Source organism: Nestor notabilis, unplaced genomic scaffold (genome assembly GCF_000696875.1).
Source record: "Nestor notabilis isolate BGI_N333 unplaced genomic scaffold, ASM69687v1 scaffold1969, whole genome shotgun sequence".
Taxonomy (NCBI): domain Eukaryota; kingdom Metazoa; phylum Chordata; class Aves; order Psittaciformes; family Psittacidae; genus Nestor; species Nestor notabilis.
The window spans coordinates 43,001-62,043 of record NW_009944826.1 but is presented as its reverse complement, the minus strand read 5'-3'; the positions used below and the strand labels follow the sequence as shown (position 1 = coordinate 62,043).

Genomic DNA, 19,043 nt, shown 5'->3' with positions numbered 1-19,043 from the left:
CCCCACCCCCCCCAAAAAAAAAAAACATCCCACAACCAACGAACCAACCAAACAAAAAGTAGTGACTCAAAAATTAACTTTTCAGGCTACTTCTTCCATATACTTAATTGTTTGCCAAAGAAAGACTACTTCTTTGCCAAAGAAAGCCTCCTATGGAATTGATGGTCATAACTGCTGGCTCTGAATTTTCAAAAATGATGAGGAAAAGTAATCTTCAACAGGGGTTTCTCCCCTCAGGTCAGTAGCTGTGAATCACCTGTTCAGGGAAAAAAGAGAAAGGAACATCTGAAAAGCTAAATAGCTGTACAAATACTGTCTGATCAACATATTATGCAATTCCAACATGCAATACTGAGTAGCGTCTTCAAAAGCCTTGACTCTCTTTGCTCCCAGGGTAATTACACACTCAACTCTGGAGCCAGAACACACAGAGTATGACTAGGGTTTTTTTTTTGCCTCTGTATTATTGGCACTGAACGCAGATAAGAGCTTTAAGAGGCCCAAAATAGTGGATTAGAAGACTGTGGAGAACAGAAAACTCACTGCTTCTCCATTACTTTGTCACTCCCACAAGCCCAGGTTTCACATTACTTACAGTACTTTTTAATGTACTATAGTGATTTATGTGTACCATTATGTATGCACACATGGATAGCCTTGGGATACTTTTTGGTATCTTCTGATACACTGATCTTCCAATTTTTCATACAGAAGCTACTGCATCTTTATACTGCTTGTTCAGCTGTACTTCCAATACCCAGAATGCCTCAACATTTTTGTGCATGGTTTAGAGTGCCCATAAAGAAGGAACCGGTCTTCAAAAAAATCAGTCGTAATGCTATGTAGAAGTTAACTCATAAATATAATACAAGAGATGATTACATCTCCTGCAGGAATCAGTTACTATTAGTTTGTCTTCAAAGTTAAATAATTAACAAAACTGCTTCAGTGGGCACTGTTTATACTCCCTGCACATACATCGAGAGACTTCTTGGCACTTGATAAACATTAGATCAGATTTAGCCTTCATTCCAAAGGCAAATAATTGCATTACATTTAGCCTATAAGCATGTACATGTATTAACTATAGTTTGCAATATACCAACACACTTTCGTATAACTGTTTTCAACCTACAATCTCTATGCAACAGATTTTTGTATATGCAGAGCTTACAGTTAAAAAACAGTAAGTCAATCTTAAAGCTTGGTATTAAATTGATAATCTTATAGAAAAAATACTCTTCTGCAGCTTCTACAGCACACTTTCATTAGATTTTACTCTCGAATAATAAATTCTGGGTAACCAGTCTGCATGTTCAAGCAAGCACGTTCATCTATGTGAAACGTATTTATTCATCTGAATTTCATGAGGGCTTTGTCTCAATCTCAGTTCTCCCAGATTATTTCACTTGCTTCCACAGCAGGGGGCTATTTTCCCTTCCTGAGTGTTAGCTATTTCGTATAACCATTTTTCAATCAAAATCCGTACTATCTGCAAAATAGTCTCATCTCATGAAAACAGGATTGTTTCCATAATAAAATATGACATTGTTAAAGAGAAAGCAGGTCCCAGATGTAAGAACTCCAAGGGGCATGCACTCACAACTCTGTCACTGCATCCTGCTTTAGGTCCAAGTAATTTCATGGGACCTCAGCATTTGACAGGAGCACTTCCTCAAAAAGGTAGTGCCCTAACTGTAGACTGGTAAACTGGAAGCAACAACCACTGCACTGCAGGTACTACACAGCAGTGATTTTCAATGTGCACTGTGAACTGCTTCTATGGGGCTGCAAAGGATAGCAGAGGAAAACATCTATTTATATTGTATGACGATGTACACATAAGACTTCTAAAAGGATACACTTCTACTGGTAAATGTTAGGGAGGCCCATCCCATTAATTAGATTAAAAACATTCAAAGTCACTCTCGGAAAAATTATTTTTTTTTTTAAGAGACCTATGGTATTGAAGAATATTCTTGCTAAACAATGCAACAAGATCCAAAGAATAACTTAGATGTAACAAAATCATTAAGTCAAATCACAAAGTTTAAATGTGTTCAGTTATCTAGTAAATGAATAGAGAATAATTGCACTGAGAAAGCCAAATCAGTTCCAAGGCATGTCTTCTTTTATAGCTGTCACTTCATTTCTGAAGGTAGTGGGAGTTCACAGTATGCAAGTGAAGAAAAAGGTGACACCCAATCAAAACTATTTTTACTTTGAGTTTTAGCAAGAGTTAAGTGTACCTCTGTTCCTGGATTTTCAACTCCAAAAGTAGCAGTACATTTGGTATGGAAAAGAATTGGCATGCTGTAATTAGTCATTAGTAAATCATTAGTGTGGCCAATGGCTAGTTCATGAGGAAATAAAGGCAACATTGATTCTCCTTTTAAAAAATTTTAAATAGTATTATTTGAAAATAGCATACCAATCAATTTGAGACATGGTATTTCATAATCACAATGACATTCAGCAGAGGATGTGCTAAGTCACTTTCACTTTTTAAACAGCTGCAGCACTTTATCAATATTCACTCTCCACCTATGCTAATAACTAACCAGGGTAGAACATCCAAAAAGGTTATCTTCTTCCTACTGCTAGCTGTGTTGCAATGATTATAAATATTTGTCTTGAATACTCTTGAAATAGCCTTGGATTTCTAAAAAGATTTTAAAATTCTTTGCTGATTTTCATATCTCTCTTTTCTCCAAATTTTAAGTTTAGTGGGAACTTTCATTAAGACTTAAGTTCATCCACATGCCAGTAGCAGAAAAGAACCATTGAGGAACAATAGCAGTGTATGCTGTTGTTGTAATTAAGAATCTGTTTGTGCTACTGATGAAGCCATGATTTTGAAGATAATCTCCTGCTAATTTCTGGTTTGTTCTGAAATAATTAATTTCATCCACTGAAGCCTAGTACCTGTAGTTTCAAGCACTGTAGCTTAGTATAATGCAAGTTCACATTTGTATGAGCAGCAGAAGTATAAATAATTCTTTTTATATTTACTGTTTATAGTCTGGAAATTCAAGTAAGTCTGACAGTTTACAGTTTGAAACCAAGCTATCAAAGAGTCAGTGGCAGAGGGTGACCAAAGAGATCCCAATGTGTTCAACAGTCAAATCTAACTATCCTTCACTAGAAGGTATTCAGTCTGAAGAGATAAGAATGCTAATTTTTTACAAGGTCAGAAGTAATTAGAAGATAGGCACAAGGTGTGTCCAAGAGTGACTGTGCTGCTTTGTTACTTAAAAGCTTTTTGATAAGCTGCAAACAGTTCCTTTAAATTTACTAAATAAAATAGAGCTTTTCCTAGGACTAGTCATGTCAATATTCAGCAAAAGTATTCAAACAAGAAAAAGGGTAAGATGTTGCCTAAAAAAAGTTTTTCTTCCTACAAACCTGTAATTCTTTGAAAAGTCAGTGACACTGAATTCATATGTGCATATTTCACCACATTTGATGTCAGACAGTTTAGTAACATTCATACTCAGTCTCCTACAATGAAGAACCTGAGGCTTAGCTTCTATTGTTATACAAAACGTGTTGAAGAAGTATTTTTTTAAAAAGTAGGTTATTTACAGGTTAATTTTCCCAGTCTGTGCAAGGCAAACTCTCCTCTTCATCCTCTGATTCAGGTGATGCTTCCTTAATCCGTCGCAATGCTTCATGGATGCTCCGTGTCAGTGGGTCGGTGTCAGGCAGGATTGTAAAAGACTCTCTCAGAACATCTTTCTGCACTTTCTTCAGTTTCACCCCTTTCCTGATCTGTGCCAAGATGTTATTGCTATCATCTTCATCAGGAAAAGGAGGGAGACTTCTTTGCTCAACTTTTCTTAAGTGAAAGCTGCCACGTTTCAAGGAAGCCAGCACTTCATCCATTGGGGAACTCACTGCAGTAAATCAAAAGACCTTCAGTATTATTTTTATTAAATTTTATCAGTCTTCATCTATTTCCTTCAGACCAAAAAGTAGTCATATACTACTAACGTGGTAGTCCCATACTGTCTATATAATGGTAGCTCTGATACTGCTTTAGCCTCCAAGTTTATCTTCCCTATTACAAGGTCAAAACTGGTTTACACAGGCAATTACAATTTCTGAAACCACTTAACTTCCTATGAGGCAGGTAGCAAAACCTTTTGAGAAAGATGGCTTTCCTGTTTGCAGTCAAAAAATCAAACCAGCTGCAGTGAGTCCAACACAGTCAAAATGTTTATCAGATTACCCTTCTTCACTTTGAAACAGGTAATGAGTACACACCCTAAGTATCGGACTGTGCAATACATTCTCAGTACTTGCATTTTGTGGTGGATTTTATCTACTGTATGACTATTACTACATGCCAGTGAGGGAAGCAGCAGTACAGTCAACTCTAACAGCATGCATTTCCTGCCCCTCTGGAGTCATGCATGCATTAGCACATAGGCACAGCATGCCTATGTATTATGCCTACATGCCTTCCTTTATAATTAATGAAAACAGAGTTAATACTTTATCCCAAGTCTTTCCTTTATCACCAACTTGAAAACAGTTCTTTGCAGAAATAAAAATCTTTGAAAGAGCTTTGGCTCTTTGAAAAGCTACAAGCAGGTAAGGTCTGTACCCCAGAAAATGCTTTACAGTGAAGTACCAGCAGTTTGAAATGGCTCGCATACACTAGCACATGCAATGTGCAGCATATGTTGATCAGTAAATAAATATCCATCTCCGGTTCTTTTTTGTGTATCTTAGAATACTTTTTTTAAACCTATTTTGCATTTATGAGTGAGCTTTGTCCATCAGACTAATGGCCAAGACAGTTGGAATAGACACAAGGAAAAGAGAAATAAAATAATACAGGATTGCACATTTGAAGGAAGAAGGAAGGATTGTAGAACAATCACCTGTTATATAGAGACATATTTCTGAAACTACTTACAGACTTGGAACATCTTGGGGAACACAGAGCAGCAGGTAGAGTGCTGCTGCAGACATTAACAATACCCTTGAGAGGATATAATTCGATTTTATATTTGTCATTTTATGACGTATATCAAATTGCAGACATAATACATGCTTTATATAAAATTGCAAGATAAAATGGATATCAGAAAAATAAACAACAGGATTACAGAAAAAAGGAGCACACAAGCATCAAAATCGATAATGAACTCAAGACACTACCTATGACCCGCAAAATTCCTAAGAGCTTAAGAATTCTGTAACTATGCAGTTCCTTCAAGGGTTTTCAGTCATTTAAGGACAATTCTAGGGAAATTCTAGGGAAAACACTGTTTCTGCCTGAATGAAGACAATTCTAATTTTGGTTTTATCTGGATGAGGGAAAATGTCAGTGAAGGAATGTTTTCTGTAGACGTAATTGATAGAGCCATGTAGAATTTTTAATAAAATGTTATCACAGCCATATTATTGCAGTGTGAATCAAGGCTCACTCAAAGTACTTTTTCTCAGTGACTTCCAGTAAAGTAGTTTGGCTGAGCACTTCTGAAAATCCCATCTCTGATTTGCAACTAAAAACTCTGCTCCAATATAGCACATTTCACCACAACACCTGGATTATTTTGTTCAAACATGGCTGCCATTCTCCCCATTTAAATATGGGGTAAAGGATAAACAGTTAAAAACAAGTAGCACAGAATCAACAAGTTGTTAACAGATCTCCCAGCTCAGCCCTGTGCTCTGTTCATTCTCTTCAGTTTCCAAAGAAGCTTCTGATCTTTTAACTACTATTATGCTTTGCTGAATGATCATAGACTTAAATTTCCAATTGTAGTTAAAAGAATATATTGTTACTCAGTCCTCAAGGGTACTTGGGAGTTTGTAGATTTTTATAGGAAATTTTGAAGAAAACTTTGAAGAAACCATTCTCAAGGTTTCCTGTGTCCCAAGATAAGTATTCATTTACTAGGTCATGAACTACATAAAATTCTCTTACTAAAAAACACTGCCACCTCAGGTGAAGCATACAGTATTTGTAAGAGCTGGCTGTAAGCTATATAGGAAAGGATTCTTTTAGACAATGTTTAAGTCCATGTTCTAGCTAGTCTAACATGGTATATTGTAAAGTCAGTTTCCCAAGTGTGTTCTGTCTAAATAAACAAGTATACAGCACCCTGTCCTAGAAGTCCTATCTTTCGTTTGAGTTGCCAACATCTGTCAGCTGAAAAGGATCTAATGACTTTCCCATTAATAACTATCAGTAAATCACTGCATACAATTTTCTACAGAGAAGTTCAGAAGAAAGAACTAATGTTCATTACAAGTAAATACACAGAAATATAACATTACCTCTCCTCCTCTGTAAACCCTCTAGATCACCAGTCTTCTTAAGCTTCTTCTTGGCACTGACTAGCTGACTGCTGTCAAACAGATATGCTGGTGGGACACCAGAAGAGTGCTGGACTCCCTTCTCCTCACTCTGACGTTTAACAAAGCTGTCACTTTTCTCCAAGGGTTTTGCAGCAGCATCTTCCTTGGAGGGCAAAGGTGGAGGTGGAGGTGGTGGAGGAGGCAAAGGGGGTGGAAGTGGTACCACAGTAATAATCTCTGGTTCAAGCTCATTACTGGTGAGTGAAGAAATACTAACAGGAGGCAGTTCAGAGTTAAGACCATCAGGAGGTAACGAGGTATCTTGAAGTTGTTCTAAGCTTGTGAATTCTTGCGCTTGCAAAGGCTGAACTGCATTTTCTGATTCCACCTCTTCACTTTTCTCTTTGATTTGTATGGTTGCTGGCAAAGATTGAGGCTGATCAACACAGGACACTGAGCTGGCTGCACATTTTCTTCTTGCATGAGCTAGCCGTAGTCTGGTTGATTTAAGTATTACTTGCCCAGGGTACCGCTAAAGTGGATAAGTTATTGACAGTTAGAGAAGTATGTGACTAATATGCAAGTACTGTTCTAGATTCTAAGTTGTTGGAGTTTGCCTTTCTGACAAGTAGAAGTCATCTGCTATTTTCATGCATTTTGCTCTTAATGTAAAACCGAAACAAATATATCCTCACCTTTATGCAAAAATGATCCGTTTTCTTAATTTTTATTCTTGGTTAAGCCACAATTTACATGACTGGTGTGGGATATACATGGGTTAGAATCAGGATTTCACTAAGAACCAGGATGTACACTCAGAACTATTTTTTCTGAAAACTAAAATTAAAATCCCTATTGCTTTCCTCTTCTAAAACTGGCCAATGGCTCCCTCTGCAACGAAGTCCTCTCTGACCCTATACACTGGCCTTAGATGTGAAGCATACTGCCTAAAAATTTATCTCTTGAAAACATGAAACATTTGGAGACTTTACGAAGTATTTTAAGAACTAAATTGCTGCCTCAATATCTGTCTTTTCATATTAGTTTCATCCATAGCTCCTTCTAAGCTGCTTCTGAAAGACAGTTCTAATACCTTTCACAAACAATTGTGGTAGGCCTATAGCAATAGAGATCGTAACAATATAAATACGCTTATATATAAAGTCCACTCATTAACAACTGCTCTAATTTACAGAAGCTATGCAATTCAAAAGCCTTGCAAACAATAAGGATACAAAGATCATACTGCTGAGCAAAGTACTGCTAAGTATAAAAACTTCTCCTACCTATATTTTTCTAATGTATTCAGCAAAACCAAAAAAAGTCTTCATCAATTAATACAATCTCTATTTTATTGCACTTTAATCCCTTTCATTATTCATTCCCCTTCATTCTACCTTCTACCCATTTTCTGATACTTCTGTTGCAGTAGGAAGGACCAAGTATTGGCAGGTATTCTAGCAATCAGTGGTAGTGGGAAATACCTTTAGATTATACTTCTTTTAGGAAAGTTTGCTAAGTGTCTTGTTGCAAGGCGTAGATACTCGTTACCACCAATGCCATATTTTCTTGTAAGTTTTCTAAAGAACAGTTAACCGCACAATGAAAAAGAATAGCTAATTGCATAGTTTAGTGAATGAGTGGAATAAGTGAAAATTACTTCTGCAAAAGGAACTGGTGTAAAAGAATAACTCTTCTATTACCTGTTTAAACGTGCGAAGTCTGTCCAGTGTTTTCTGTCGTTCCTGACTAACCCAGGAGCTCTTTCTTTCCTCTTCTTCTTGTAATTGATCTCGCTTCTAAGGAAATACATGGAAAGCATGTAAATATTACATCCAATGCTATGTTTAGCATCACTAAAAAAATGAATTAAAAGAACACTTCTACTAATTGTTAAGAATTACCTATCAATCTACTTCTTAAATAAACACATTTTCTGAACTTCAAAACCTTGGTCTTTGTGTCTTCCCCTTACAAAATATTACGCGTTTCATGTTTTACAATTTCAAAGACATGAAAAGCTCTGTAAAGAAAAATTTCCAACTGGAATTGGAGTACTTGAAGATTTGTTACCTTGCAGATGAGAAACAACTAGAGATGTGACAGAATATTATACTGAAAAAAGACCACTTAGATTAAAAATGGCATAAATTAGCCAGACAACAAACCAGTACCCATTTTCTCTCATTCCAAGAACAAAATGACAGCCCAAAGTGCAAGGTTGCCCTTTTATGTTAGAATATCATATTAGAATTTTCACAGTGCAAGAAGTCACAGAACTCACTGCCACAAAGTTTTGAACCCAATCCTGAGGAAATAAGGTAATATTTTCATTAGAATTTACTTAAGCTGTCATTATTTAATCCAGCTTCATTTTTCTGTAATCTTACTCCAATAAATGGTTGAAGCTCTTCCTTGCAATTTTTTCTTCCTAACACAATTATTTCTTCTTGAGGGAACTTACCTCAGTGAAAACACACATTTGGGTCTACCTCCTTTAACAAGTCATGCATTTTCACAAAACTTCAGCAAAGTTTCTACATCTTTGAAACATAATACTACTGTTCAGTCACATTTACTGAAAGTCAGTGCTTGTTGTCAAATGGCAAAAGTCACTCTATGTAAGTTCAGAAGTTACCAGGAAAAGTGATAGAGCAGGTGAGTCTACAGAATAAACTTTAAGCAGAAACAGCAGCTTTAATTCTTAAATTACTCACAACATTCAGTAATACTTTTAAAAGCTCATCTTCATCATCATAATTAAAAAATCTGATCACTTTCGTAAGCTTGTATTGTCATTAAGTCAACACAAAAGCAATGTCTGCCTGCCTGCCACTTTCAGAAGTAAGCTAGTGGCCTGGTATCCTTCATAAAGAGCCAACCCTATTATTTGGAAGGAAGTAAATATAGATACATCAGGGTCAGGAAGAGGAGAACATGTCTGAAAATAGTAAGGATAGGAAACATGAAAAGGTGAAGAGAAATAGAAGCATATAGTGAAAAGAAAATAACAGCAATGGGGCAGAGAAGTTAAAACAGAAGCATAAAGAAAGATTGTACCAAGAAGAAAGGATAGTTCTATCACCACACTTCAATGTTCCATACACAATCTGATCAAACTTTTCCTGAAGCAGTCTCAAACTCAAGGGGGTCGGTTGGTTTGTTTCTTTTGGGGGTTTGGTTTTTTGCTTGTTGTTTGATTGTGTTTGGTTTTGTTTATAAATAAGAATAGAGAAATTGCATTTTTTATTTGGTTTCAGGTCTGGGCACCCCTGAGGTTACCTATTCAAAATTCTTCATGAAACCATGAAACTGGCTGAAAACCTATTTTAGAGTAACAGTAGAAACTTTCAGTCAAATTATTAACAGACAAAAAGACCAAAAATACAGCTTAAGGTTCTTCATATAATGCAAGCAGACAATTCCATGAAGTCAATAGGAAAAAAAAAATGTTTGAAAGACAATAAAATCTTTAGCTTTGTCGAGTCTTATTTTTAAAAGTGATAAATGAACAACAATCTACACAGCAAAGTTCTTTACTGTACTCCAAGTACTGAAAAGAAAAATAAATAAAAATTCTTAAGTTTCCAAAAGAGTATGCCAATACCTATGATCTTTTCACAAGTAGCCTTTTCATACAATAAATTATGCAGCTGACTTCCAGGATAAATGTATCAATGTTAAAAATGTATAAGGATGAAACAGAATCACTTTCACTAATCTAATCAAAGCCTGAATTAAGGAGACTTGGATTTCAATGCATCTTTGTCAGTGATCTTTTTTAAATATTGATATTATATCAGCTCCCAACACCTAGGCCAGAATTTGAGTATTCTTTAAGATAAATCTATTATGTTCAGCACGAGAGTTAAGACTAGCTAGCCTATTCTCAGCGATGAGACGGTGCAGAGAACTGGGTAGCATACAGCTGCAACTACATCTTTATGCAATACTCTTCAAGTGAATTGTTTTGTAGAAAGAAGAAAGTAATAAATAAGCTTATTAAGACTCAAGAATCGATGTGTATGGTTTTCTTACTCAGCATACCTGACACTGTACTTGGAGATGTCCAGAATCACCTATGTGCATGTGATAAACTGCATGCAACCTAACCCTAGCAGTCATCACTTAGACTATGAACCTACCATTAAAGAACTTTTTTATTCGCTTGGGTTCAATGTCATCCTAACAGCGCTATTATACTCCCACTTACTAGCATACTATGATACAGAAATCCATGGTGCAAACGTCAGGGACACACATTATCTTTTTAAAACAGCTATCACTGTGAATACTCTCCTAATTAATGTATAATGAGGAACACAAGCTATTAACTAAAGGCTAAACTCAACAGCAGAAAACTCAAACTTACTAGCTGAACAGTATGGTGCATTTTGTATTCTTCCTCACTCTGGTGACGCTGCTGGATCTTTTCATTATGCTTTGCGATACAGATCTCCTGTAGAGACATAAAATGTTACAGATAAAATATGAATTTATAGTATTGATTTACTAGATATAATATACTTACCAAATAGGCTTTGTAATTTTTATTTTTCTAATTCTTAGTGCTACCTCAAATGAGCTAATTCAAGCAAGATAATTTAACTTACCATAAAACAAAAAAATTAAAACAAAAGCAAGCCAAACTCAAACCTATTACTTTTAACTGTCAAAAACCCATACACAAGTAACAGCTGCTTGAAAAGTCTATTCTACAATACCAGTATAAAAGTAGCAGCAAACACCAATTTGTCAAATACTTCCTAAACCCCTATGTAACTCCATGTACTTGTATAAATAGATAATAACTAACTCAAACATACTACATATTTGTTTATGCAACAGGACAGCTTCTCATTTACAAATGTCAGTTATTCTTTTGCGTGTACAATCTGCAAGCACAAGCACTAATAAAGTTGTTAAAATTTTATGCCTGCAAAAGCAGGTTCATAAAGTTCACATCTCTAACATCTGTTTAAAAAAAAAAAAAAAAAAAGGTATTTATTGCATTGCCTGCAAGAAACAGGATGACACTCAAACTTCAGGTAGATAATAAAAAGAACTGAATTATGTGTCAGGTACAAAGAACAAGCATGTAAATAGGAATTTGGAGTAGTGACAAGACTCTGAGAACTTGAAAGCTCGAACAAAGAATACTGAGGCCCAGGAAATCAGACAGTATGGGCAATGAGATTATGCCTAGTATGAACACCAAACAGAACCAGAACAAATTCAGATAGTCTAGCTAGAAGCAGATCTCATGGGTGTCTAAGAGGGGACAGTATTAAGGAAGAAGTTTGGAATGCAGCTGCAGCTATAACACTAAAATGATAGCCTTCCTAGGCATCACTCAGCTTGACTTACTGGGTGGAACCAGACAAGAGCTTTGCCACTGAAAGCATGGCTTGGGGTAGTTGATAGAATTATCAGCCATGAAACAATATACTACAGTGGTTGCAGAAAAACAAAAAACAAGGAAGGGAGAGTTAAAAAAAAATAAAATAAAAAAAAAATAAATCACATTTTGGACATTTGAAAATGCACAAAACCCGACATTCTCCTGAATGTCGGACACACTGTGATCACATAGGTGGGTAGCCAGTGTTCCTATATAAGACAGAAATATTGTGCTGTCCTGAATGTTTCTATCCTGGGTTCAGATATAACAGTTATTTTTCTCCTTCCTAGCAGCTGGTGCAGTGCTGTGTTTCAGCTTTACTCTGAGAACAATGCTGACAACACACCGATGTTTTAGCTGTTGCTAAGTAATGCTTGCCCCAATCAAGGACTTTTTAGTCTCTCATGCTCTGCCAGTGAGGGGCACAAGAAGCCAAGAGGAAGCAGAGACAGGACACCTGACCCAAACTAACCAAAGGGGTATTCCATACCACAGCACATTATGCCCAGTATAGAAACTGGGGGAAGTTGCACGGAAGGCCCAGATCACTGCTCGATCAGGCTGGGCATTGGTCAGTGGAAGGTGAGCAATTGCACTGTGCATCACTTGTGTTTATTGGTTTTTTCGTCTTCAGTTTTATAACCTCTCCCCTTGTTATTTCCCTTATCATTATTATTAGTAGTAGTAGTAATAGTTTTATATTACACTTTAGTTATTGGACTGTTCTTATCTCAATCCGTGGGGTTTACATTCTTTCAATTCTTCTCCCCACCTCGCCAGGAGCCGGGGTGCAAGGGAAGGGGTGGGCGCACAGCTGTGTGGTTCTGAGTTACTGTCTGGGCTTAAACCATGACAGTTGCTGAATAATAAGACCATCTAGGTTGCTACCATATATAGGAAACAAAAAAGGAGCGTAAGTTTCTGGGAAATACTGTCCCAGCTTGATCAGAGATGTATACGTATAGCTAAACACTGCTGTGTTTTATATTTGTGGAGTTTGGGTTTTTTGCATGATGAAAAGAGTTTACTTAATACAGCTGGAAAAGTCAATGCATTTCAAAGACACAGCAATAGCTTCAGAATATTGTTAGAGAATCTGAAAGACTTTTCATAATAGTAACACTGATTTATCTTTATAATTTATTCCCTATTTATGTGCTAAGTTCAACTGTCTTCTAAAACAATGAGGAACATTATGTTACGAGATACAAAAAAAGTATTATAAAATAATGAGAAAATGCGTATTAGGTTTGGTTTGGGGTTTTTTGACTCACAAATACTTGGGAGGCAGACTTTTATGAAATATTTTCTCTTTAGAACCAGTATTTAAATCTTTCTGATGAAGAGCAATAATGAAAGCTATTTTAAGCACAAATAGAGAGGAAAAACCAAAACAAACATATCTGATGCTGACTTTGTACTAATAAGCAACCTGCTTTAACATAATTCGATCTCTAGCACTTGAAATAATACAAAAGACTAGGAGGGATTAAAAACATTACAGCACAGGATTAGAAATCTGAATCATCTTAACTAATTACAGAAATGGTCAAAAAAAAAAAAAAAGGTGGTAATTTCATAGAGACAAATACAAGGTTATACTTGTAGACAAGATTTAAGTGTCTGCAAACAAGGATGAAGGAAAAACCCAGCCAGGTGGCAGCATTAAAGAAAATTATCTGAATGTTTATGGCAGATCACAAGTTGAACATAAACCAACTAACTCAGGCAAAAAAAAAAAATTATATATATATAAAGCATCATAATCGACTAAGTAAGCAGGAATACAGCCTGTTGCATAGATGAAGTGCTTTTCCTTCATTCTCAGCATTGGGAAAGCAGGAGCATTATGTCCAGTGAGAGCCACACTCCAAGAAACATGGAGTATATATGTAATTGAGACAGCATCAAGAATAATAATGTTAATTTCTCTTTTAATCTTTTAACCAATTTCATATTTGCAAATTTTACATCTATTGAAAACACAAAAGGGAGAGCGGAGGAACCATTTAAACCCTCATCACTGGATAAGCTTAATGTTTAAGACTAGTAACATGTAAGGTACATAGAAGAGATCTGCATTAGTATTATATTTAACTAGTTCCAGCAAGCCCTGCTTTCAGATTGAAAATGACCCAAGTTAAGCATTTAGTAAGCTCAGTATGTGCAGAATTTTACTATACTATAGGCCTTCTGTGTAGTTATCCCATTAAGTTGCTGTTAAAGTAGTCATAGTAAGAATAATATGAAAGCATACCAAATAACCCTATACCAGCTGTCACTGCGTCTATCTGTTTTGGCATGAGCTATGCTTTAAACTATGGGTTTGAAAAGTAGTGAAGGGGTCCTATTAAATGGACACACCTGCACATTCAGAAATTTCCTAGATCAAAGCACATATTATGAACATACCCCAGCTTCACTGACCAGTTGTTTCTCCCAGTCTGCTCACAATAAGGAATACCTTTCCTGGATGTGAAATAATTCAACTTCTCCGCAACTATTTTTTTCAAATATATTTCTCTAGACACCTTTTATACGATAATTTTTACCCTAACTCTTTTCTACAAATGTAACTCCCTAAAAAACCCCAGCTGCTTGTTCCACATAGTAACCTAATTAATACTACTGTACAGCCAGCAGGGGGTAGACTGGGATAACAATAGCAATATCCTGCATGAAAAAATCTGTAACTAGCTTTCAAGAAATAAGTAGTGAGATCACTATTACAACCCCATTTTGTAATAACTAACTCGCTGTCATCAACACAAAAGAACATCAGGAAACAATTGCTTAAAAAATGCAAATAGGTTTGTATAAAAGATTATGAGAATCAAGAGTTTATACTCATCGTAGTATGGCGAAGGAACATCAACCTCTCTAAAAGCATATATTTAAAAAATGCTGGCTCAATTATTCAGAATCACAACTGAATGAGCTTTTTAACAAGCCTTTAGCAAATATTTCTAAATAAAGGTTTGATACAATTATTTGACATCATCATTACAAAATTAAAGCATCAATTGCAAAACCAGGGAAGGAATTTCTGAAAAACAAAATTAATAAAGACTGGAGTCACAGAAGTTTACATTTGTATTACACACACTCTTACTCGACACAGAGTAATTGATTTTGTTTCACTGCATTATCTTAACTGAAAATGTTTTTGAATACTCAGATGATAAAACAACCAAAAAATACAAACTGATGATAGAGAATTATTTCCTATTGTTTTCTTAATGATGGTATCTGTGCTACAAAGAAGGCATTCTCCTAGGGCAATCTGCACTTGCCAAAACCCTAGTAACAAGCAAGAACTGTAATTTCTAAGTATATCACAAGTCTGTGATATACACTACTTGGTGCACGGCTTGCTTTGTTTTTACAATGCAAAACTGACAAGGTTAAAAAAAAAAAAAAACAAAACACAAAAAACCAACGACCAAAACCAAACCAACAAACAGAACAACAAAAAAAAGGTGGGGGGGGGAGAGAGGGAAGAGAAAAAACAGAAAAACCTCACCAACCCAGTCCAAAACAGAACACTTGTTTACAGATCTGTTTTAAGATACTTTGGGGAAAAAAAGCATGATCAGGAACAGAATTTGAAAAGTATTAAGTAGACTCATCACAGTTCAACAATGAATGTTTCTTAACTGAGACAGACATAGAGAATTTTACCACGATATATACTTTCCAAATGCACCCTCATTCTTTTTTCCTCTTAGCATTCAGTCATCACCGTGCTCATTGTCACTATCTAGAGTCTGCTTTTGCATCCCATCTGTATCTTTGTTCTTATCTTAAACTACAAGCATTTCAGAGCAAGAACCCTTTTTTCCTCCCAGTTTTGTAAAGCACAACTATCTGCATCCCAGGCACTATAAATAGTGTTTATTAACAATGTTTTGCAACATGACTAGAATGCTCACTCAAGATAAAAGCTTGTTTATGTTTGAATCAAAGCCACAAGAGTTGATTTTCAAGTAATTACTAGTAAACTTAGCAGAGCTCTGCATTTCTTGGCAATAGTAAGTGCAGCTACAGAAAACATCTCTAACAAATATCCATCAAAATGACTGTGTTTTTTTCCGCCCAACAAGTACCACCAAATGGTGTAACAATAAATTCTGGCTATTCTTTTTGCTCAAATAAAAATCTTTGATTTCCCCCTGCAAATTAAAATATGCATTATTCTAATCTGTGATTTCTTTAGAAGTTGAAAGCTAAGTGTCTCACTGCAGCGCTCAGTTGCAGATAATGCTATGTTGAACAGTAAAATCAGCAGAGCTGGAACTAGTTGTGAGAGTGCTGTGATGCCCACACTGTGATGTCCAGCAGTGAAGTTCCATGCGAAGACATTACCTCAGGTCCTGAAAACAGTATACCCATGTTCTTCCAGCACAATGTTGAGCAGATATGACTATGTTACTCCCACATACAGACCCAGATGATCAATACTGCCATATATGACTTTGTATCATGTCTCAGTGCACAAGCTGCAACTAATGTTACAGTGTAGAACTAATTACTTCAGTTTAAACAAGGTATTTTATCACAGCATAACTTTGAAACAAATAAGCCAATCAAAGGTGACTAGTTCACTATACAGATAAGAAGGCATGCTAAAAAATCTCTATTCCTGCTTCAGATTGCTTCTTAACTAGATACCTCTCAAAATTAAGCAAGGAACAGCAACCAGGCTGTTGCTCTGAAACAGGGTCGTCTACTCTGAAAGATGTCAGCAGTGGCTTTTCATCTTCAGGAATAAAGAACGTAACTATTATAATGTAGTCTACGTTAATTAGCATAGCATGATAGGATCTATTCCTTAAAATACCAAAAAGCCCAACTTCTTGGTAATTTTTCTTTTTACAAACTCACATAAAAGAAACTCAGTGACTGAGCAAGCTACTTCCCATAACTGACTAACAAGAGACATTTATTTTATGATGATTTATTTGCAGTCTTCTCTATAATGTGTCCATTAGAGACAGGACAGTGATTGGAGAAATATAAAAGAATCCAAAATAAGATGTATCAACTAGTGTTTTGTTTGCTGTTATGCTTCACATTCAAGTACAGAAATAGGTTATATTAATTATGAAGGGGAGGTAAAACCTAAAGGCTTTACCCTCAACCTACTAGAAATGTTTGTGTAAAGGGGTCATCTCCTACATCAAGACACATGACTGAGAACACAGAACTACACCAATCCCTGACCCCAATCTACAATAAAGTCTCAACTGAGACTTCTGCATAACCATATAGGTTATAGTATAACCTATAGTATACCTATTTCATAACAAGTTTTACAATGCTCCCTCAAACCTTTGATCTATTCTACTCAAGAAGCTCTCTTGCTTATTAATAATGCAAGTCCATAGGAGGCCACAAGGATGATGAGGGGGCTGGAGCACCTCCCATATGAAGACAGGCTCAGAAAATGTGAACTGTTTGGCCTGGAGAACAGAAGGCTGCGTGGAGACCTTACAGCAGTCTTCTAGTATATGAAGGGGGCCTACAAGGATGTTGGAGAGGGACTCTTCATTAGGGACTGTAGTGACAGGACAAAGGGTAATGGATTTAAACTTAAACAGAGGAGATTTCGGTCAGGTATAAGTAGAAGTTCTTTCCTGTGAGGGTGGTGAGGCACTGGAACATGTTGACCAAAGAAGTGGTGAATGCTCCATCCCTGGCAGTGTTCAAGGCCAGGCTAGACAGAGCCTTGGGTGACATGGTCTAGTGTGAGGTGTCCCTGACCATGGCAAAGGGGTTGGAACTACATGATCCAACCCTAACCTATGATTCTATGACATTGCTGTAACCACAAACTGCTAGGGAACAATAGATAAGTAATTCTGGAAAAAAGAAAACGAACATATTTACATCTATATGATACACAATTTCAAAACATTAGCTATATTAAAACGATTTTCTGCACAACATCCCAGTCATGTAACGCATGAAAATGTGGTCCCAAGCAGCACACCTTGTTTTACAAATTAAGAATAGACACCATATTTCATATATATCTGCTGAACACAGAGTATCAATGACGCACGATGCAAGTTTAAAAGGATGAGGTGAGAAAATGAAAATAGAACTCATTAGTGAGAAAACATCCTTGAAAATTCTCTTCTGCAAATATACATAAAACTACTCTCTGTAGAAACATGCATCCTAGCATGTACTTTCCACATGAAAGTACTCATTAGTCAATAGAAACAAGTTTATTTGTTGCCTTTGAAGTAATTAAAGGTTCCTTTAAAACTAAAAGGTAAACTGAATCTTAAATATCAGTGTAATAACACATGCTACTATGCTTAATACTCTGTAAAACGATGTCTACTAAGTGGTAAATATAATCCATGAAAATTCCAGTAGACTGTAATTTTTACCTGAAATGAAACCTTTTGAAGTTTTATTAAATTTGATAATTATGCTAGAAATTTGCAATTTAATAATACCTTCTTGTTTCTGAGGTAGGCTTTCTTGGCTGAAATACGTCCACGTCTTGCTTCCAGCTGGCGGATTTTTTGTTGTAACTTTTGCAGCTCTTCTTTTTGCAAGTATATAGATGTTGCCGTATCCTCTTTTTCAAGCATGGCTTCCATACTTTCGTAAGTGTCATAATATACCACCTCATCTCTCTTCTCTGTTTTAAAATGTCAGCAATAAAAAAGTCGAATCAATAGTTTGTATTTGATTAACATTTTGTTTTGTTCAACAACAATCCTCCCACTGAGTTGCAAGATTTCATACAGAAGAATGCTATAGTCCTTTCAGAGGACTATCAAAAATCAAAAGGTCGGAGGAAAAGCACTAAACAACAAAGCACTGTTTATGATGAACAGAATTCAATACCAATTAAGCACAGCCTGCTATACAGGTAAGCTCAGAGCATCACAAAAACACAAATACAACTGTAAATGTACACTTGTGTCTGTAGTCTAACTTGATTACAATGTCCACACATCTTTCGGTCTCTTGACAACGACCCAAAATGTCCAGTAATATCCTCTGGCTTTAACTACAAAATTCAGGATACACAGGCTCTTTCTGAAGTCTTCAACATGAGTTTATCTTACCTCTATCAACTATTAATTTTATGTAAGGAGAATCAAACAACAAAACACCAAAAATACTCTCTTAGGATTCTGATCTGTTTACTGTATCTACTCAGAGGTAGCAGAAGGAAGGTAACATCAAGGCAATCCTTCAGAGCATTACAAGCCTGAAAGGTCATAGCTAATAGTTTTATCAACACTCATGATTTTTAGCCTCCCTAGTGTAACATTAAGCTCATCTCTGAATGGTGCCTTCT

General features: G+C 36.0%; 1 protein-coding gene across 1 annotated transcript in view; it reads right to left on the bottom strand.

Moving 5' to 3' along the window:
• Positions 1-3,588: 3,588 nt before the first annotated feature.
• Positions 3,589-19,043, bottom strand: part of JMY (junction mediating and regulatory protein, p53 cofactor) — a 58,438-nt gene continuing 42,983 nt past the window's right edge. Inside the window, exons 6-10 of the mRNA XM_010022573.1 lie at positions 18,187-18,374; positions 10,688-10,774; positions 8,019-8,114; positions 6,295-6,847; positions 3,589-3,896 (exon numbers count right to left, since the gene is read on the bottom strand). Of these exons, the coding sequence (XP_010020875.1) occupies positions 3,589-3,896; positions 6,295-6,847; positions 8,019-8,114; positions 10,688-10,774; positions 18,187-18,374 (1,232 nt within the window). The remainder of the gene's footprint in view (positions 3,897-6,294; positions 6,848-8,018; positions 8,115-10,687; positions 10,775-18,186; positions 18,375-19,043) is intronic.